Raw genomic sequence first — 20,919 nt, forward strand, 5'->3', positions numbered from 1 at the left:
CAGTCCAACTTCGAATTTAAATTTAAAAAACGTCGACTCTCAATTTTGATTGATGACCCGTGACCTCTTTTTATAGATCAAAAGATAATATTTTTGTTTGAATTCGAATGAATTAACCGCAAATTTCTAATATGGATAACTGTGTCGAAAATAATGAATAAAGGTACATAGAGTTTTATTTAATAGCTAAAAAAATATGTAATTAATCATAAAAATCGATTCTGATGATGGTCACTAATGAACCCAAAGCTGTATAAAACAATGGATTCCAGGCATAGATTTTAGCAGGAGGGAGGGTGAACAGCGGTCAACTAACACTCAGACAATATAGTAAGAAAGGGAAATGAATCGGATTTCTTGGAATCATGATTACTTTGAACATGTAAACTTAACCACTAACTGTGTTTTCCAAATTCAAATCTCTGTCTTCAGCAACTAATAAATAAACGAGCCGAAAGGGTTGTCTAAATAAAAAAATAGTTAAAGGGCTGTGGATTGGCCGTAGGAGCTACGGTATTTAGGTCAAAAAAACCTTATGTCATGGGGCCTAGCCATTGGTTCCAAAGCAGAAAATGTATGCCCACAATAAGTTTGAAAACATGTTTTTGACAAACTTTAGGACATAATATATTTCCATCTTTGTACTTTAGTCAAACAACAAGCTGCTTTATCATCATCATCATATCCATAACCAGTGACGAGTTCAAAACTTTGGGTTGAAAGAAATCTAGATGAATTCTGATACTTGTTTAGACCCAACGATTTGCAAAAAAATAAAAAATGAAAAATAAAAAGATGGTGTGGTTAACAAAAGAACGCTCCTTAGTTCTCCTGCAAATACTGTACTCAATTGACATTTTGATCTGATTAAGAAACAGGGTTCACATAGTTACTATCAAATGTCTTGAAAAACATGAAAACTGGATTTCTCCCTTCGATTTTTGTTTCTTTGTTGGAATGTGTTTCCGGTAAGCAAAATGGTACAACAGAGTTGAAAACAGTTCAAAGACGCTTAGGCTGATACCGGGTACCTGCATGGAACCCTTCTGTATATGCTGTGTTCTTGAATATGGTCTGCAAGAGGAAGTAATCATTTTGATTAGAGTCGAATTAAAAATACAAACACCCTAAATGTTTCTTTTTCGTTTATTCGGAAATGAATGAATGGATGAATGGGAAGAAAAGGACGAAACAAATGCGGTGGCATTTATTTTGTCAATGGTGATTGTAAATACATGCTAAATAAAACAGTTTTTAACTTTTGCCATATTATACTTACAGCAAGGTTCTTTAGGTCTTCTCCAATACATTTTTTAATATTGTTTGCTACCTCACCAAGCTGTACACCATGTTGCTTAATGGAATCCTCCGAAATCTGTATTCATTTATAAAAGCCAAAAATAAAAAATAAAAAATAAATAAACATAGGTTTGTATTGATCAAAAGTATTAAGATTTAGCTTACTTCTGAAAGCAGTAAGGCGGATGCTCTATCCAGAAGCTCTTCCACAAATTTCCCAGCATCTGCAGCAGGAATTGATGGCCGCACACTGTCAACTGGCTTCTCCTTAACAATTTGTGCATTACCAGATGGCTTAACAGCTTTTGCTACACCAAGAGTAGAGAAAAGATTTATGTTAATTTGCCTACACAAACTGCTAGTCTACAAGAACAAATGGTGGACTAACCCTTAGAACCCAAAATAAGGTACAAATCCCTAGAACCCAAAACAAGATTCAAGAATGTTGAATTCTGGAAACAATGGTTACCGGTCAAATAAAATGAAGCAACAGTATTTTACTTTTCCGAGAAGGTTAGAATAGGGCCAAAATGTAGGAATTTGTAACATGTGCAAGAAAAGTAATGATGTTGCGAATGACTATTTCTTTTAGATAGATTACCTGTAACAGCTGCGGAGTTAGTAGCAGCACCAACACTTTTTCCAGTAGAATCCTGTGAAGAAGGTGTTTTTTCTGGAAGATCCGACAAAACTGGGGAATCTGATGGAACAAAAGTAGCTAGATCGGGTGGTTGATCTTTCCCTACAGGAGGGTTAGCCTACCAGCAATAATTAGATCAGCTAATATGAAAAATATTACTGGTGAAATGAAACAGAGAAAGGATCAAATCACCTCCAGATCAATGTATGAAGGGTTTCTCCCGATCGATTTAAGAAACTTGTCCAGACCTTGGGAGTTCAGAGCTGGGAATAGATTAATTAGGAATTAAGAAACAAAAGCAGCTATAGACTGATTTCCAGTTGCATATAGCCGCATCCTAGGAAGTTGATCGACTTTTTCTATCACAGGATTTTCTAGACCTCAATGACTAATTGCATACACCATACAACATATGGCATTCCCACTTGCAAACAATAATTGCCAAGAAGAGACCGGAAAGGAAGCAGCAAGTTCTAAATCGACTGTTTGGCTTAAAGAGATTTTATGCATTTTCTAAAGTTTGCATTCCATAACTAGATTATGGAGAACATCATACGCACTTATGTTCTCTCTCTCTCTCTCTCTCTCTCTCTATATATATATATATATATATATATATAAAGCCAATTATGTTTAAAAAAAATCTAAAATGCATATGTTCATTCCAAAAAAACAATCTCCCCTTGAAATGATCTCCTACAACCACTAATTACATTGTAGGTAACAAAATAAAGAATTAAGAGTGAATTCAAAAGGGGAGGACCAGAACATGTTTAATTTTTTTCAAGACTTACAGATTGACATGTCATTGGAGAGAGGGTGGAAAATGCAACAATCTTGAGATTTGAATCCTTGATCCAATAATAGCGAGACGTGTCTTCAAAAAATGACAAAACTGAAAATTAAATCTAGACTTACTCTGAATAAAGCTGGCCCAAAATAAGTAAATTATGTATTGAACATACAGAGAAACAGAGAGTTAAGTAAAAGGAAAGGTAGGTGGGATAGCACTTGCACGTAAGATGAAAAGAAATCATACTAGAATTTTAGCCAAACGGTCATCAGCACTAGATACATCTTCAAATGCAGAAATGTATGCAATACACATACATAATTATCATTTTTTTTCACTTTTAATGCATGCAGTTAGAAACAACACTTCTCTGATTTACTGAAAGCTGTTAATACATCAAGATTGAAGGAAAGAAAACCAATCTAATTGACTCATTCAGAAGCTACCTGGACATTTTGAAAGAAAAGGCAGTATCAATGAGGCTCAGTTCTTGAGAAGAACATGAGAAATAAGATAAAAATTTTCATGAAAGTACACAATAAGGTTCTTTGCCGATGAAATCCAATAACACAAGATCACATGTACATAAATGCATAATTAGGAATTCTAGAAATAGAACACCGTCGTGTACTAATTACAGCCAAAGACAAACACAAGAACTTAAAGCTTCAAGGGCATTCCATCTTGTGTGCAACCAATAAAATTACCAGATTCCAGGAAAATAATAGTCCATGTACCATTCAGCACTAAAAACAAAGTATATTTTAATGCCTGAAGGGAATGAAACTTAAATGCATACCTTGCAGATTCATTTACAACTGCAAATGGAGTAACACATCCAAGTGGAACCTTAAAAGAAGAAAACAGAAGCAACAACATAAAAAGGTGAATTACAAACTTGTTATCATATATATAATGGTCATTACAATCTTGCTATCATATATTTGATGATCATTAGTGAAAACCCTTTTTATTCCTCGTCTTTCTTATTGACTTAAAGAATATTCTTGGCACTGATTACCCAATGAAGGCATCTTTTAAACCATGACACTACATTTTTACGAATGAAATAGGCTATTAGAAGCAATCTGATCATATGATTGGAGAAGATTGGCAAAGACTTCAATGCTACATCCATAAACTTACTAGTAATTCAATCTCAAAAAATTTGCTACTAGCAAGTTTAAACTACAATGTATACACACCTGAAGTATCTCACCCAATGCCTCCTCTGGAGCCATTCTTAGACCACCTTTCCCTAAACCAAGCCTCTGAGATAAAACTGCACAGCTTTGAAGGCAACATAAAACTCTCATTAACATCTGAAATTAGCTCCAGATTTCCATATCAACATAAATATGCAAGACTCTTAAACCATTCCCTTGTATTATAAGAAAAGAATATAAAAACTAAAGCAGGGAAGAGAGCATGCACCTTTCAGATCTACTTTCGTATCCACAAGAGCAGAGACAACATAGTACCTATGTTTCTTGTCCTGCATGGATAACCATTTGCAATCACACTGGAAATCAGAAACAATTCCGAGATTCATTCAGCACAGATGCAAAATTAACAGTACCCAATTTCATATTATACCTTCAAGAACAAATTTTTGCTCAGAAAACCTCCCGTATTCCCAACATATTTAGCCTGATTGAGAAGAAATATATCAGTCCTATAATCCATGAATATGCAAAAGGGATGTTTCTTTTTGGTTTTCTATCTCCTTAAGGGAGTTAGGTGTTGCATTCCTATGTACTTATTTTATTGTCAATAAAATCCTAGGGCACTCTTTTCCTCCTTCCGCTGATTAAGGAACTGTTCTCAAGTTCCATTAATCATGAAGGGGTTTTTTAATGAGGCCTATCATTCTTATCCAAAAAAAATATGCAAAAGGGATCAATAAGCCAAGTCAGTGATATTCTTTTACCTGAGCTTCAACTGTCAAAACAACGGGATGTTCGTACTGGGAAAATTCTATTTGAAGCTCCTGAAAGATCCCAATGCATGTTTCAATCACTAAATAAAATGGCAGAAAAACATAGCTACCATAAATAAAGCAAAGTTATTACTATGATGCTATCAATCTCATTTTTTTAATAGGTTGTATAATTCATATAAATTCATTAAATTCAACCAGTCCAATACACAAATTGAAATATGCTGAGCCAACCCTTAGAAGGGTTACAATATTTTCATCCATTCATAGTGCAAATAACTATAAAAGTTTATAGTTTAGCATACTATATATATATATATAACCTAATTTGGATTCCAACCTCTACTTACTCAATTCTAACCGAGAAAAGAAAAACCTAATATAAAGCAAAAACAATGAAAACCCAATCAAAATCGAAGTGTAAATAAAGAACCGTTGCGTAATATAACAAAATAGAGAAAATGAAAACTAAAATTATCCAAAAATATTAATTAAAAAGGAAAACCTTTAAACGAGCAAGCAGCTGGTCCTTGGAATAACCCATTGTATTGATCAGTTTATGAGTCAATGCTGAAATGAATGGATGAAGCAAAGGCAGCTGCAAATCTGCAATGAGTTTGGCATAGGTTAACTCGTTCCATCAAGAAATTGTAAAGGACTGAGTTGGACTGGGCTGACTCATCGGGTCCATGTAAAGCAAATAAAGGAAATGAGGAAATAAAAAAGGCAAACTAGTCAAAATTTTTTTTTTTTTAGCAAATAGTTTGGTTAATAAAGTTCAATAAAGAGTTCTTAAATTAGAAAAAATAGTTTAAAATATAATTGAATTAAAAATTCATGTTAAAAATTTAATTTGTATGTATTCCCTAATTTTTAAAAAAATTAAAATAATAATTTGTATGTATTCCCTAATTTGTCATACAATTACATTTATAATAAAATTATATTGTTTTCTGGACCTCAATATTAATTTGTAATATTATAATATAAAAATTAAATGTATAATAATATATAATATTATAATATAAATATTAGAAAGTATGTTAAATTATTCTTAATTAAAAGTTTTACAAAAAAAAATATGTGACTACGAACCGATTTAGATAAGATTTGATGTCTATGTTTAAACTAGAGTGAAGCCTTTAGATAAGTATGCATGGATGTGTATGACACTTGAATTTAATAGGTTTTGATCTAACTTGATTTTATTGGATTGGGTTTTTTTTTAAAAAAATTGGATTAGATCGAGTTGGGTTTTTAAAGTATACATTTTGGTCAAGTGAAGTTCAGATTTAGAATAAAAAATATTTTAAGGAGAATTGCAATAATACTCTTCACTATATTATTATTTATTATTATTAAATATTTATTTTATCGAGCAAAATTAAGAATATATATATATATATATATATGTCAAGGAGGTTTTAGAGCGTAAATTTTATCTCAAAAGACGAATGAAATTTTGGATAGGATAAAATCATCCTAAACACGAGTTAAGTCTCACTTTTCAAGTAGACTATGTATTTTTATTAGGTCGGATCCGATTAATTGAAAATTCAACCCAATCGACCTATATTTATCCCCCAAACACATAATATGTTAATACTATATATATAATCATAATCCGAGAGTAACTTGATCCGACCTCTAAACACTTCTATCATTTCTCACATTTAGGCTCATTTGGATCGCTATCAATCTAGCTTCAACGCAATTTTAAGCTATTTTTAATAGTTTTATTAGAATGATGATTTGGATTGCTGTTTTGAATATCTGTAAATATTTAGTTTGTTTGTTACATATTCAGATATATCGTAAATTCAAATAATTAACGAATTTAAATGTTAAAATAATTATATGTTACGAATCTATAGAGGATATAGATAAACATCACCAATTAGCTATTATCTGAATATGCATTATTCATAAAAATACAATTTTATATATCCGACTCTGACTCGTTAAAAAAAATTGACGAATAATAATAAGCACAAAACAGTCAAAATTAATCTGAAAATGTTCCATTTCCTAATAAACCCAAAACCTACGTACAGTTTCAACCTACGAAGAACCATAACAGTTAACAAAATCAAGGTGTAGAGAGTATGATTCTTCCTTTTTCAAATGAATACGACAGTTTGCATAATTTATGCACAAATTGAATATGTAGAAACCCCCACTTCGAGAGTTCATTAAAAAAAATCTCAAAATACATTAAAATATGAAATATTTGGTTGCTGTCCGTAGCATCCCCAAACAACTGAAGATCACCAAATATCAGAATAAAAGAATGGTTTAATGTTTGACTTCCAGCCTTAACAAAAACTCCATAGGCGAATATCATCATCGCCTTCCTCGTAGAAATCATTGATCGTCGAGGGTGCATGAAATGAGGACACATTCAACATCTGATCAAGCGAGGGGTACCATTGTTCCATCAGAGAAACAGGCTCATCGTTTGCTACAAGAGATTGTATCAGTGACATATAGTCATCATCTTCATCAACAGCTTGATCAGATGGCGAGGAGTACATAGACATAGAAGAGACTGATGAAGAGGAACAAGCGGAGGAAGGTGACGACGATATCGGTGGGGCGGCGGCTGCACTGTCGACGAAACTATTTGCCGCTGCGGCGGCCACTCTTTGTATTGACTTGGGAGACAAAACGCTATCAGGGATGTAATGATAGGATGTGATGGGGAAGTTGAGATTTCCCGAGGAACCTTTGAGGCATAAAAGTGCAGCGTCATAGGCTCTTGCGGCAGCTTCTGCTGTAGAATAAGATCCTAACCAGATCCTTGTCTTCTGATTTGGAACCCTAATCTCCGACACCCAAGAACCCCAGCTCCTCATTCTTACACCTTTATACTTATTATTCAATGATGATGAGGATGTTGATGATTTCATTTGCTCCGATGGTTCTGGTTGAATCTTCTTCATATCAGTCTTCACCATTGGCAAGGAGCTTCCAAAAAAGAACTAGTCTTTATTTATCAATCAATACTTTGATGATCAGCGATGAGAGCAAATGGATTCTTCTTATTGTTAAAACCGATGGAAAGTGCTGATATTTATAGATGGGTGACTTTGAATTGTTCTTAAAGCTGTGAAGATCACTTGGTCAATCAGTGTTGGTCCATGTATGAACATGAAAATGGCTGACAGACAGGATATTTTTAGCTTTATTAAAAGAAATGGGAAATGTACAGTGTGTGATTAATTACAAAGCAGAAATGTCAATTGGCAAACCTCAACACTCAACCTAATCGTTGTTTAGAGAAGGAAAGATCAAGGAATTAAGCATTAGTTGTAGATAGCTAACGAATTACAGCTAGGAAAAAACGTGTTTGTTTTAATCATTCAATAGCGATACCATTAACGTAAACAGGTCATTTCTGTGATTAATGCATGATTTGAAACTTGTAAAAAGTGAATGGTTCAAGTTAAATGACTTGCTTAGCAAGTCACTTACATCTTTGTTTTACTATTGATGTTTATGGTAAAAAATCCTTTAATTATTTTGATTAATAGAGGAACATAGGATTCTCTATAGGCAACTTCCAGGATGTACAGGGCTGATTATTTAAAAGAGGGTGGGGGTGTGAGTCACTCAAGAGACGCGCCGTCTAAATCCAAGTGCTTCACTCAGCCAATTCCCCTATGTAGAAAACCCAAAACCAAAAGCAAAAACAAAAACAAACTGTTGCTGCTCTGTCTTTGCAGCTATAAAACCGCGTCTCTCGAGTCTCTTCTGATTAACTAAGTTTTTTTACTGATTAATAAAGTAAAAGGACCCCTTTGACACATCCCTCAAACTAATGGAAACTTCTGTTGTGCGATGTCTAAAAATAACGTGATCGGTTAAATAAGTGATCGGTTAAAATTTGGACCGATTATGTTATATCATTTAACCGAAAATATTATCAAGTACAATAACATATTAGGTAGCGCTTATATTGACCTATTTTTTAATTAAACCGGTTTATTTATACCGGTAACATTAAAAATTTACCTATTACATTATAATTATCGGTTTCGATATTTTTGGGATCGATACAATTTTAAATGTATCGACACTTTATCCATGCACCTCGTTGGGCATTCATTCTGGAAAAAAGTATCGACACAAACTTAAAAAGTGTCGATACATTATGTAGAACTATTTTATGATAAAACCGGTATATTTCTATCGGGTACATTGTAAATTTACCTATTACATTGTAATTATCGGTTTCGATGTTTTTGGGATCGATACTTTTAATAAATGTATCGATACTTTATGCGTGAACCCCGTTTGGTATTCATTATGGACAAAAAGTATCGACACAAGTTCCACAAGTGTCGATACATTATATAGACCTATTTTTTCATAAAACATGTAAATTTCTATCGGTTACATTATAAATTTACATATTATATTATAATTATGAGTTTCAATGTTTTTGGGATCTATACTTTTTATAAATATAACGACACTTTATGTGTGTACCCTTTTGGGCATTCATTTTGGACAACAAGTATCGACACAAGTTCTACAAGTGTCGATACATTATGTAGACCTATTTTCTTATAAAACTGGTAAATTTATATTGGTTACATTGTAAAATTACCTATTACATTATAATTATGAGTTTCGATGTTTTTGAGATCAATACTTTTTATAAATGTATCGACGCATATTTAGGTAGTTATTGTACATACCTAAATATGTCATGCGAATTTAATGTTATAAATTTATACCTTTTGCCATGGATCATACTGATGCAGACAATGTTAAGCCAACCAAGGAATGCCATGAAGTACATAATGTTGATGAATTTGACAGATTGGTTGGTCAGCTATTCTCTTCACGTGATCAAACTTGGTACTTTTAAAAGGAATTCGCACGGGAACATGGGTTTAGTGCACGTAAGGGAACAACACGGCTTGACGTGGAAGGGAATGTGAAGACACAAGAATTTTGTTGTTCCAAAGAAGGGTTTCGAGTATCAAAAGTCAATATTGTTGATCGTCAATGTGCTCATACGCCAGTCACAAGAACATGATGCAAGACTAGAGTCATAATTACAACAACAAATACAAACGATCACTAGGTTATAAGTAAGTCTTATCAGAAACATAATCATGCATTGTGCACACCTGGTATGACACCATTTATGTGTTATAATAGAGCTGTAAGTAAGGCTGATATCGATGAGGCAAGAGCATTGAAAGAGGTCGGTGTTGGCATGTTACAAGTAATGAACTATTTAACGCAACAGGCAGGGGGCTATCATAATGTTGGATTTACATATAAAAATCTCTACAATGCACTTCAAAGAGGTAAAGTAAACGAAATCGTCAATGGGGATGTGAATGCGCTTATTGCTTACTTTGATTATAAGAAACTTTATGATCCCGAGTTTTTTATGGCATACTCGGTAGACGAATCAGGGGCATTGTATAATCTTATTTGGTCAGATTCTACATCGAGATCAGATTACACATGCTTCGGTGATGTAATTGCATTCGACACAACGTACAAAGATAATTTGTATAGTCGACCAATTATGCCTATTGTCGGTATCAATCATCACCATAACACAATTGTGTTTGCCACTGTCATAATCGCTGACGAGACGTCCCAATTTTTCGAGTGGGTGCTACAGAATTTTTTAGAAGCCATGATGAATAAATCGCCTATTTCAGTTGTCACCGATGGGGATAGGGCAATGCAGAGGGCTATCAAATCTATTATCCCTTATGCTAAGCACAAATTATGTTATTGTCATATTTCTCGCAATGCACAAGCTAACATTGGTGACCCAAAATTTACAACATTCTCAAAATTCATGGCTTCCTGGTGAACAACCGAGGAATTTGATATTCAATGGCGTTCGGTTGTTTCAGAATTTAACGTCGAAAAGCATCCATGGGTGATTGAGAAGGGAAATACTCGGTACTTATGGGCACAAGCATATCTAACCAGTCATTTCTTTGCCAATATTCGCTCAACACAAAGGTGTGAGTCTATGAATGCTTCACTCGCGATTGCACTGAAACACAAGAAGACCTATTTAGATGTTGTTCGTGCAATTGAAGATGAAATTAGTAGAATGCGTATGAACGAGTTGAAAGCGGATTACTTAAGTTCCAGACGAAGCACTTCCAGATCACAAAACTGGTTTCGACACATAAAATTGTAATAATAAAAAACTAGGGTTTCAACAACGTACTTTTCGATTCGACTGCAGCAACAAACAATCAAATTTCGCTTTAGAAACGCATTCTGAAATGCAGCAACAATTACGCTTCGATTTCAAAAACTCGTCCGTCCGTGTTCTGAAATGCCCTTTATATTTTCACCGGATATGTTATTTATATTTAATCGATACAATAACCTAAGTGTAGATACATTTTTATAAAGTATCAACACTTTATAGGCGCTATTACTGCTTATCTTTTAAATTCCAAAAGTGATGATACTTATAATAAAGTATCGACACTTTTAACATATATGGTGGCTCTTTACCGGTTTTGTCATTTTTAGACCGGTTTTATCATATTTTTACCTGTTATTTTGTTATGGATCGATATATTTTTATAAAGTATCGACACTTTATAGGCGCTATTATTGCTTCTCTTTTAAATTCCAAAAGTGTTAATACTTATAATAAAGTATCGACACTTTTAACATATCCGGTGGCTCTTTACCGGTTTTGTCATTTTTAGACTGGTTTTATCATATTTTTACATGTTATATTGTTATGGATTGATACATTTTTTTTAAAGTATCGACATTTTATAAACGTTATTACTGCTTGTCTTTTAAATTCCAAAAATGTCGATATTTATAATAAAATATCGACACTTTCAACATATCCGGTAGCGTTTTACCGGTTTGGTCATTTTGAGACCGGTTTTATCATATTTTTACCTGTTATATTAATATAGATTGATACATTTTTTATTTGTATCGACAAACTAGGTTTGCCAGTTGCCAAATTTTTTAATATTTCTTCACGATTTCCACCTACAACATTATTATTACTCAACATTTTCGATAGTGCTAAACCGAATTTTTTAAATATCTTTTAATATATCCGATCATGGCGTATATTAACAGTATATTAGTTGACTTTCATGAGACAATCCCAAATACTGTTTCATGGTGTAACTACTCCTGGTTCAAAAGGATTCTCTTTCTGGTACGGAGAAACCAATGCTACAACTACTCGATTTTCTCTTGCCTTCGTTTTTTTGGCTGGAAGATGCCTGCCTGCCACGGGGAACATGAGTTGAAGTTTGAGAATTGGTTCACTTTCACACTTGGGTATGTTGTGATGGGATGGCTGAGCCAAATTTTCAAACTTTACAGCGCACCGTTAGTTGATATTGTCAGGCAAATAGGCAATGAATAGCCTGGCAAAACGTGCCAAAGATTGCTACAAAGTTCCAATCAAAGGGTCATAAAATGCATGCCCTTCGGGAGAAGAGAAGATCAGAAAACTGTTTGTAAACAATAATGTTGGCCCAACCCAAATACTACTTTTGGCAATGACATCAGTATTTTGTCAAGAGGAAATGGTCTTCCCGATGAATATAATTTCATGGTGTGAACAAAGGACTAGTGTCCTCAATCCGTAGAGTCCTGCTTTAATTAACAAGGCATCTGTTTCTTGAAAATTAACAGAGTATTTCTCTAGATTGATCACAAGCCATCATGCTCTGTATTAGATAAGCTGCTGCCTACGCTGATCCGACTCAAGATGAGTAAATGTGTATTTAAAAATAAAAATAATATAAACTCATTAAATAAACTTGATGATAAAAGAGAGATTGTTTCGGTAATATAATAATGATTATTATTTATTGAGATTTTAAATCAAAGCATAAAAAATATAAGGAATATGAGCGTTTAATACTACTCTATAGAATATGTATGCAATATCAATAGCTATGAAATATTTTAAATAGATATTACACTTAAAACTAATAAAAAATCTCTTTAGTGACAAATACAAATGATGTCCAGTAAAGGCATATGCTTGGCTGTCCATCGTAAAATCTGGATTTTTTATATCAATTATTCATTTTATTAATGATGTTCATCTTAAAATTTTATTTGTTTCCACTTAATACCAATAATTTATATTATTAATATACATATGTTCACCTTAAAAAGTATTTATGAGTCCGATCATTATATCTCTCAACATGTGTGAGGCCATCCCTTGCTCATTTCTTTTATTTTAATTTTTTTCTGAAAATAAGGAATGAAACAGGAGCTTGGTCTCTTGGAAATTTCAATTTTTTTATTGAATCATTGAGCTCAGAAGGAGAGACCAGTGAGCTTATAGTGCATCATAGTTGTATTTTTGTAATGTAAATGGCAGTAGAAGAAGGGGTAAAAAAATATTGCTTGTCTGGGTGCAATTCTGCAATGCAAGATCGATTACAAAATTTGTCATAAAAGGTGGCAAATATAATTAAACAACATCGCAATGACGAATGAAGATTCGGCCTCCTGCTCAGTCTCAAATTTATTGTATTTTTTAAGAAACATTGTCTTTACAAGATCATTTGTTCTTATCTTATGGGTTGCTTAACTGGCCGTGCTTTTTGCCACGGGTTCGTCGCCGCCGCCGGATCTCATTCTGTCTACTGTTACACCAGCTGTTACAGCTGAGATGAATGCTCGTCTCACAGCTGATTTCTCCAAAGAAGAGATTCTTGCAGCCTTTGAACAGATTCATCCTCATAAAGCTCCAGGGATCGATGGGCTGCCTGCCAGTTTTTACAAAACCTTTTGGGCAATTATTGGAGATGATGTGCTTGCCTTGTGTTCGGATCTACTTATTGGTCGTGTAGCTATGTCCACGGTGAATCATATTGTGCTTGTGTTAATCCCAAAGATTGCTAAATCGGAGATGATGACACAGTTTAGGCCTATTGCTTTATATACAGTTATATATAAAATTGTTGCAAAAGTACTGGTGAATCGGCTTCGGCCTTTATTAAGTGAATGTATTGATGAAAATCAAGGGGTTTTTTATTAGTTGTCATGCAAAATTATTAGTTGTCATACAACTAATAATAATTGTATAATGCATAATAATGGTTCATAATGTATTGTAAGTTGGCAACAATAATGGTTCATAGTTGACACTAATAATGGTTGAAAAGTGACATGGTAAAATCTCACATTTAGTCATTGTAATTTAGGGTATTTTCAAGATTAGTCCTTAAAGCTTCTACTATAAATACCCTAGCTCATTTAGCTTCAAAACAATCCCAAAGCATTCTAGCTTTCTTCCAATACTAGAGAATTTAGAGAGTTTCTTGAGAGTTGTTTTCATCTTTTTATCAAGAGAGAATTATCATTGTTTTCTCCTTGGTAGATCGAGAGAAGTTGTAATTCCTATTTTCTCATAGTAAAATTCTTCTACCGTTGTCCGTGGTTTTTACCCTATATTATTTAGGGGGTTTTCTAGGTAAATTTTGTGTCTCTTTTATCTTCATTTTTATTTTCTAAAATTATCAGTTGCGATTTTGCTCTATCCGATAGCCGTCTTCCGCAACAATTGGTATCCGAGCTAGATTAGAGTGTGTAATATATGCTTATTGTCTTTGTGGTTGCCACCAAAAGGTGGGTCATCCAACATAAGAAAGTAAGAAATTATTACCCATTCTTTGAAGGTTCCAGAGAACTATTCACGATAGTGAAATAGTGAGAGCTATCCGTAAAAGAAGCTATGGCAACGAAATTTGATATTGAAAAATTCAATGGGAGAAATTTCTCATTGTGAAAATTGAAGATGAAGACCATCCTGAGGAAAGACGGTTGTCTAGCAACTATCAGTGAAAGATCGGTAGATTTCACAGATGAAAACAAATGGATCGAAATGGACGGAAATGCTATGGCAAACTTTCATCTAGCATTAGCAGATGAAGTATTGTCAAGCATCGAGGAGAAGAAGACAGCTAAGGAGATATGAGATCATCTCACCAAATTGCACGAGGCCACATCGCTGCACAATAAAATTTTCCTTAAGAGAAAATTATACACTCTTCGTATGCCAGAATCTACTTCAGTGACGGAGCCTTAAGTTATAAAATAGTAGAATAAGAACGTGTTGAACTTCTACTTCAAAGTCTACCGGATTCGTATGATTAACTCATCATCAACTTGACAAACAGTAATGTCACCAGTCTAGTCTTCGATGACGTTGCAGCTGCTGTTCTACAAGAAGAAAATCAGCGCAAGAACAAGGAAGATAGACAAGTAAATCTGCAACAATCTGAAGCGTTGACAATGATGAGAGGGAGATCAACAGAACGTAGCCAAAGTAGCAGTCACAAACATAGTAGATCGAAGTCAATAAGAAAGAAGAATTTAAAGTGCTATAATTGTGGAAAGAAGTGTCACTTGAAGAATGATTGTTGGAGTCTAAATAAAAACTCCAATCCACAAGGCAATACTACAAACACTTCAGATGATGGAGATGCTCTATGCTGTGAAGCGTCAACCACCGTAGAAGGTAGAAAGAGATATGCAGACATATGACTCATTGATTCGGGAGCAACATATCACATGACCTCAAGAAGAGAATGGTTCCATCATTATGAACCTGTCTCAGGAGGATCTGTGTATAGTTGCAATGATCATGCCTTAGAGATCATTGGCGTGGAAACCATCAAATTGAAGATGTATGCTGGAACAATTAAAGTTGTTCGAGATGTGCGACACGTGAAAGGCCTGAAGAAAAATTTATTATCCTACGGATTGTTGGATAATAATGCAAGCAAGATTGAAACATGGAAAGGAATCATGAAGGTGTTCCGTGGAGCGCTTGTGGTGCTGAAAGGCGAAAAGATAGCTGCAAACTTGTACATGCTGAAGGGAGAAACTTTGCTAGAAGCAGAAGCTTATGTTGCCTCATGTAGTTCAGATTCTGCAATGCTATGGCATCAGAAACTTGGACACATGTCAGAACAAGGAATGGAAGTCCTTATGGAGAAAAAGCTACTTCCAGGCTTAACAAAAGTATCACTTCCTTTGTGTGAGCATTGCATAACAAGTAAGCAGCATCGGTTAAAATTCAACACGTCAAATTCTAGAGCCAAAAGTGTTCTAGAATTGGTTCACTCTGATATATGGCAAGCACCAGTTACATCCCTAGGCGGAGCAAAATACTTTGTCTCATTTATTGATAACTACTCCAGGAGATGTTGGGTGTACCCTATTAAGAAGAAGTCAGATGTGTTTTCCACTTTCAAAAACTTTAAAGCGCGGGTGGAACTTGATTCTGAAAAATAAGATCAAGTGTTTCAGAAAAGATAATGGAGGAGAATACACAAGTAAAGAATTTGATGACTTTTGCAAGAAAAAATGCATCAAAAGACAGTTCACAGTGGCAAACACTCCTCAACAAAATGGAGTGGCAGAGCATATGAACAGAACCTTGTTAGAAAGAACAAGAGCAATGTTGAGGGATGCAGGCCTAGAAAAATCATTCTGGACAGAAGCAGTCAATACTGTCTGTTATTTGGTGAATCGAGCTCCATCAACTGCAGTAGAGCTGAAGACACCAATAAAGATGTGGACTGGTAAACCAACTGATTATTCAAACCTTCATGTATTTGGAAGTATTTTGTACGTGATGTACAACGCCCAAGAAATTTCAAAGTTGGATCCAAAATCTAGGAAATACAAATTCTTGGGGTATGCTAATGGAGTAAAGGGGTATCGCTTGTGGGATCCCACTGCCCGCAAAGTGATCATTAGCAGGGATATTATCTTTGTAGAAGATAAGCTACAAAGAAAAGAAGACGATGATAGCGCTGAAAAGTCAGAGACTACACAGATACATTTGGAAAAAGAGTTTGAACAAGGAGATTCTTCTGAAGCAGAACTAGCACATAATGAAAAAAACCAGAGAGTTCTGAAGTTCCAATAACTCGTCAATCAGATCGTGTGAGAAGACGTCCCAATTGATACTCAGATTATGTTATAGAATGTAATATTGCATATTGCCTTTTAACATAGGACGGTGAGCCATCAACATACCAGGAGGTAATAAACAGCTCAGATGCTTCACTGTGGATGATGGCGATGCAAGAAGAAATTGAAGCTCTTCATAAAAATAATACATGGGACCTTGTTCCACTACCATAAGGAAGGAAGTCAATTGGTAACAAATGGGTCTTCAAAATCAAGCGAAATGGTGACGATCAAGTTGATAGGTATCGTGCAAGACTGGTGGTCAAAGGATATTCTAAAAAAGAAGGTATTGATTTCAATAAAATATTTTCTCCAGTGGTTCGACTAACAATAGTTCGAGTAGTTTTGACAATGTGTGCTACATTGAACTTACATCTAGAGCAGCTAGATGTTAAAACAACTTTTCTTTATGGAAATCTTGAAGAAGAGATTTACATGCTCCAGCCTGAAGGTTTTGAAGAAAAAGAAAAGAAGAACTTGGTTTGAAGGTTGAACAAATCTCTGTATGGTCTAAAGCAGGCGCCGAGGTGTTAGTATAAGAGATTTGATTCCTTCATTATGTTCCTTGGATACAACAGACTTAATGCAAACCATTGTGCTTATTTCAAGAGGTCTGGTGATAACGATTTTGTTATATTGTTGTTGTATGTGGATGACATGTTGGTTGCAGGATCCAAAAAAGATCATATTGAATAATTGAAGGCATAAATGGCTAGGGAATTTGAAATGAAGGACTTGGGATCAGCAAACAAGATTCTAGAGATAAAAATTCACCGAGACAGAAGTAATAGGAAGATTTGGCTTTCACAAAAGAATTACTTGAAGAAGATCTTGTCACGATTCAACATGCAAGATTGTAAGCCAATTTCTACCCCTCTTCCTATTAACTTCAAATTATCCTCCAGTATGAGTCCTAGTAGTGAAGAAGAGAGGATGAAGATGTCTCGAGTACTGTATGCATCAGCAGTGAGAAGTTTAATGTTCACTATGATATGCACAATACTAGACATTGCACAAGCAGTGGGAGTGGTTAGTCAGTACATGGCGAATCTAGGCAAAGAGCATTGGAATACAGTAAAGAGGATCTTAAGATACATTAAAGGGACCTCAAATGTTATATTATGTTACGGAGGATCAAATTTACTTATCAATGGGTATGTTGATTCTGACTATGCAGGGGATTTGGATAAAAGCAAATCTACTACATGATATGTGTTTAAAGTTGCTAGTGGAGCTGTAAGCTGGGTTTCAAAATTGTAGTCAATTGTGGCTACATCCACAACAGAAGCAGAATATGTAGCAGCTACACAAGCCAGCAAAGAAACAATTTGGTTGAAGATGCTATTAGAGGAGCTTGGGCACAATCAAGAGTATGTCTCTCTGTTTTGTGACAGTCAAAGTGCCTTGCATCTAGCAAGGAATCCATCATTTCATTCAAGGACAAAGCACATACGAGTTCAGTACCATTTCATTCGTGAAAAGGTGGAAGAAGGGATGGTATATATGTAGAAGATCCATACAAAAGACAACATAGCAGATTTCATGACAAAAGCGATCAATGTTGATAAATTTACCTGGTGTCGATCCTCTTGTGGCATGTCAAAATCGTAAGCAACATAAAGGTACAAGGTAGAAAGAATGGTATGAAGATATGATTATTCTAATCAAATCTTCAAGTGGGAGATTATTAGTTGTCATACAAAATTATTAGTTGTCATACAACTAATAATAGTTGTATAATGCATAATAATGGTTCATAATGCATTGTAAGTTGGCAACAATAATGGTTCATAGTTGGCACTAATAATGGTTGAAAAGTGACATGGTAAAATCTCATATTTAGTCATTGTAATTTAGGATATTTTCAAGATTAGTTCTTAAAGCTTCTACTATAAATACCCTAGCTCATTTAGCTTTAAAACTATCCCAAAGCATTATAGCTTTCTTCCAATACTAGAGAATTTAGACAGTTTCTTGAGAGTTGTTTTCCTCTTTTTATCAAGAGAGAATTATCATTGCTTTCTCCTTGGTAGATTGAGAGTAGTTGTAATTCATTCTCGTAGTGAAATTCTTGTACCGTTGTCTGTGGTTTTTATCCTATATTATTTAGGAGGTTTCCACGTAAATTTTGTGTCTCTTTTATCTTCATTTTTATTTTCTAAAATTATTTGTTGCAATTTTGCTCATCCGATAGCCGTCTTCTGTAACATTTTTATCCCTGGTCGTTTAATCACTAATGATGTACTTATTGCACATGAACTTTTTAATATTTTAAAATCAAGTTAACTTGAACAATAATCGAGGAGCTGCTCTTAAATTGAACATGGAAAAGACGTATGCCAGGGTGGAATGGTTCTTCCTTCGTGCTATGCTTTTCATCTCGGGTTTGTAGATCAATGGGTATGTTTGATAATTTCACGCGTTTCTTCGGTTTCATACCAAGTCCGTATTAATGGTTGTCTTTCTGAAAATTTCTATTCGTCTCGTGGCCTACGTCAAGGTGACCCATTATCACCTTTTCTTTTTATCATGTGTTCCCAAGGCTTGTCCTCTTTGCTGCATTTTGAATAATGCCATAGCCGACTAAAGGGTCTTCAGATTAGTCGCCATAGTCCCCGTGTAACTTATTTATTTTATATAGATGATTGCCTGTTGTTGTTTCGGCCCACGGACTTTGAATTTCAACTTGTTCGGGAGGTTCTTGATCTTTATGCAACACATTCTGGCCAGCAGGTTGATTATGATAAATCAAGTCTCTATTTCAGTCCTTATACTTCAATGGTCACCTGTTCACAACTTAGCTCTTTTGTTGGTGTAAATTGTGTTAATGACCCTGTAATGTATTTGGGCATGCCATTGATAATTGATACATAATAAAACTTAAGCTTTCGGTTTTCTCTAGGATAAAATTGCATCTCGAGTTCGGGGGTGGACCAAGAATCTGATTTCATATGGAGGTCGTGCGGTGTACGTTAAAACAGTGGGCCATGCATTACCAACTTATGTAATGGGTTGTTATTTGGTCCCAGATGGAGTTCTGGCGTGTTGGGAAATAAACCGAGTACAAGTAATTTCCCTATAACCAGATTAATGAGAATGCGAAATAAAAGCGGAAAAATAATACCCGAAATTGATAACGGAGTTCAACCAATTTTGCCTACGTCTCCGGACTGCTGCAGATCTTTTACTAAAGAGAAAATTTACAGGTGTTTACAAAACACACTTGAGAGAGAACTAGAAGATTTTGGGATGATTTAGAAGTTAAATGAGCTAGGGTATTTATAGTTGAAGCTTAGGGACTAATCTTTGAAAATACCCTGAAGTCTAGTGACTAAAAATAATTTTCCCATGTCATTTAGCAGCCCATGTTTTAGCAGCCCCTTTTTTTAATTCTAAGCCGCCGACTGACATTGCATTTTGACCAACAATCTCCCACTTGAAGACTGATTTTAATTTGTCTTCACACCTCGATCGATGCATCATCATTTATAGTCTTGTTATTCTAGCATGCCAACTGAAGCTGAACACAACTTCAGTTTGTCCGTAGTCACCGTCTTTGTCAACATGTCTGTCGGATTTTGAGCTCCACTAATCTTTTCAAGGTTCAAAATCTCAACTTCCAAAAAAGACCGGATAAAATGATATCGCAATTGTATGTGCTTCGTCTTGGAATGAAAAGACAGATTCTTTGCTAGATGTATAACACTTTGACTGTCGCAATACAAAACATTGTTCTCTTGTTTCTTGCCTAACTCTTCCAAGAAACTTTGGAGCCAAACCATCTCCTTTCTGGCTTCCGTAATAGCGACATATTTTGCTTCAGTTGTGGAGAGAGCAACTATCTTCTGTAGTTGAGAAACCCAACTCACTACGGTTCCTCCTAGAGTGTAGACATACCTTGTAGTGCTCCTTCTGATGTCAACATTTCTGGCTAAGTCAACATCTACATAGCCTGTTAGTATCGTATCTCCACCTTTGAAACAAAGTGCTTTATTTGTAGTACCCCGCATATATCTGTGGATCCATTTGACTGCTTCCCAGTGTACCTTGCCCGGATTATTCATGTACCTACTAACAGCACCCACTGCTTGAGCAATATCTGGTCTGGTACAAACCATAGCATACATCAGACTTCCAATTGCTGAGGCATACGACACCTTCACCATGTGTGCACGTTCTTCCTCCGTCTTTGGTGACTGTTCTTTGGAGAGTCTAAAATGAACACCTAAAGGTGTACTTACTGGTTTAACATCTTTCATGTTG

At 34.9% G+C, this 20,919-nt stretch overlaps 2 protein-coding genes across 3 annotated transcripts; both read right to left on the minus strand.

Moving 5' to 3' along the window:
• Window positions 1–801: 801 nt before the first annotated feature.
• Window positions 802–5,334, minus strand: LOC120194875 (prolyl-tRNA synthetase associated domain-containing protein 1-like). Its single transcript, XM_039197052.1, has 12 exons — window positions 5,177–5,334; window positions 4,663–4,722; window positions 4,329–4,382; window positions 4,167–4,227; window positions 3,938–4,014; window positions 3,532–3,581; window positions 2,734–2,816; window positions 2,132–2,202; window positions 1,901–2,057; window positions 1,465–1,607; window positions 1,280–1,375; window positions 802–1,074 (listed from the first exon to the last, which is right to left on the minus strand). Exons 1-12 carry the CDS (start codon window positions 5,213–5,215, stop codon window positions 1,003–1,005), a joined length of 963 nt encoding a protein of 320 aa, XP_039052983.1. The 5' UTR covers window positions 5,216–5,334; the 3' UTR covers window positions 802–1,002.
• A 1,625-nt stretch (window positions 5,335–6,959) lies between these two features.
• On the minus strand, window positions 6,960–7,645 carry LOC120194979 (ethylene-responsive transcription factor ERF014-like). 2 transcript variants are annotated; one of them, XM_039197130.1, is made up of 2 exons: window positions 7,224–7,645; window positions 6,960–7,193 (listed from the first exon to the last, which is right to left on the minus strand). In XM_039197130.1, the coding sequence occupies exons 1-2, from the start codon at window positions 7,626–7,628 to the stop codon at window positions 6,987–6,989; spliced, it is 612 nt and encodes a 203-aa protein (XP_039053061.1). In that variant the 5' UTR covers window positions 7,629–7,645; the 3' UTR covers window positions 6,960–6,986. The 2 variants fall into 2 exon arrangements, with proteins under 2 accessions (XP_039053061.1, XP_039053060.1); XM_039197129.1 differs by having other exon boundaries at window positions 6,960–7,645.
• Window positions 7,646–20,919: the final 13,274 nt, after the last annotated feature.

This window comes from Hibiscus syriacus, unplaced genomic scaffold (genome assembly GCF_006381635.1).
Source record: "Hibiscus syriacus cultivar Baekdansim isolate YM2019G1 unplaced genomic scaffold, ASM638163v2 tig00117005_pilon, whole genome shotgun sequence".
In the NCBI taxonomy this organism is placed as follows: Eukaryota; Viridiplantae; Streptophyta; class Magnoliopsida; order Malvales; family Malvaceae; genus Hibiscus; species Hibiscus syriacus.

What these genes read in the sequence shown, in the direction of transcription:
- LOC120194875 (XM_039197052.1), bottom strand. Translation starts at nt 5,215, where the DNA reads ATGGGTTATTCCAAGGACCAGCTGCTTGCTCGTTTAAAG. An exon ending in GTTGTAAATGAATCTGCAAG is followed by an intron (nt 2,817 to 3,531) that starts GTATGCATTTAA and finishes CATTTTTTGAAG; the next exon opens with ACACGTCTCGCTATTATTGG. An exon ending in AAGACCTAAAGAACCTTGCT is followed by an intron (nt 1,075 to 1,279) that starts GTAAGTATAATA and finishes TTCCTCTTGCAG; the next exon opens with ACCATATTCAAGAACACAGC.
- LOC120194979 (XM_039197129.1), bottom strand. Translation starts at nt 7,628, where the DNA reads ATGGTGAAGACTGATATGAAGAAGATTCAACCAGAACCATCGGAGCAA.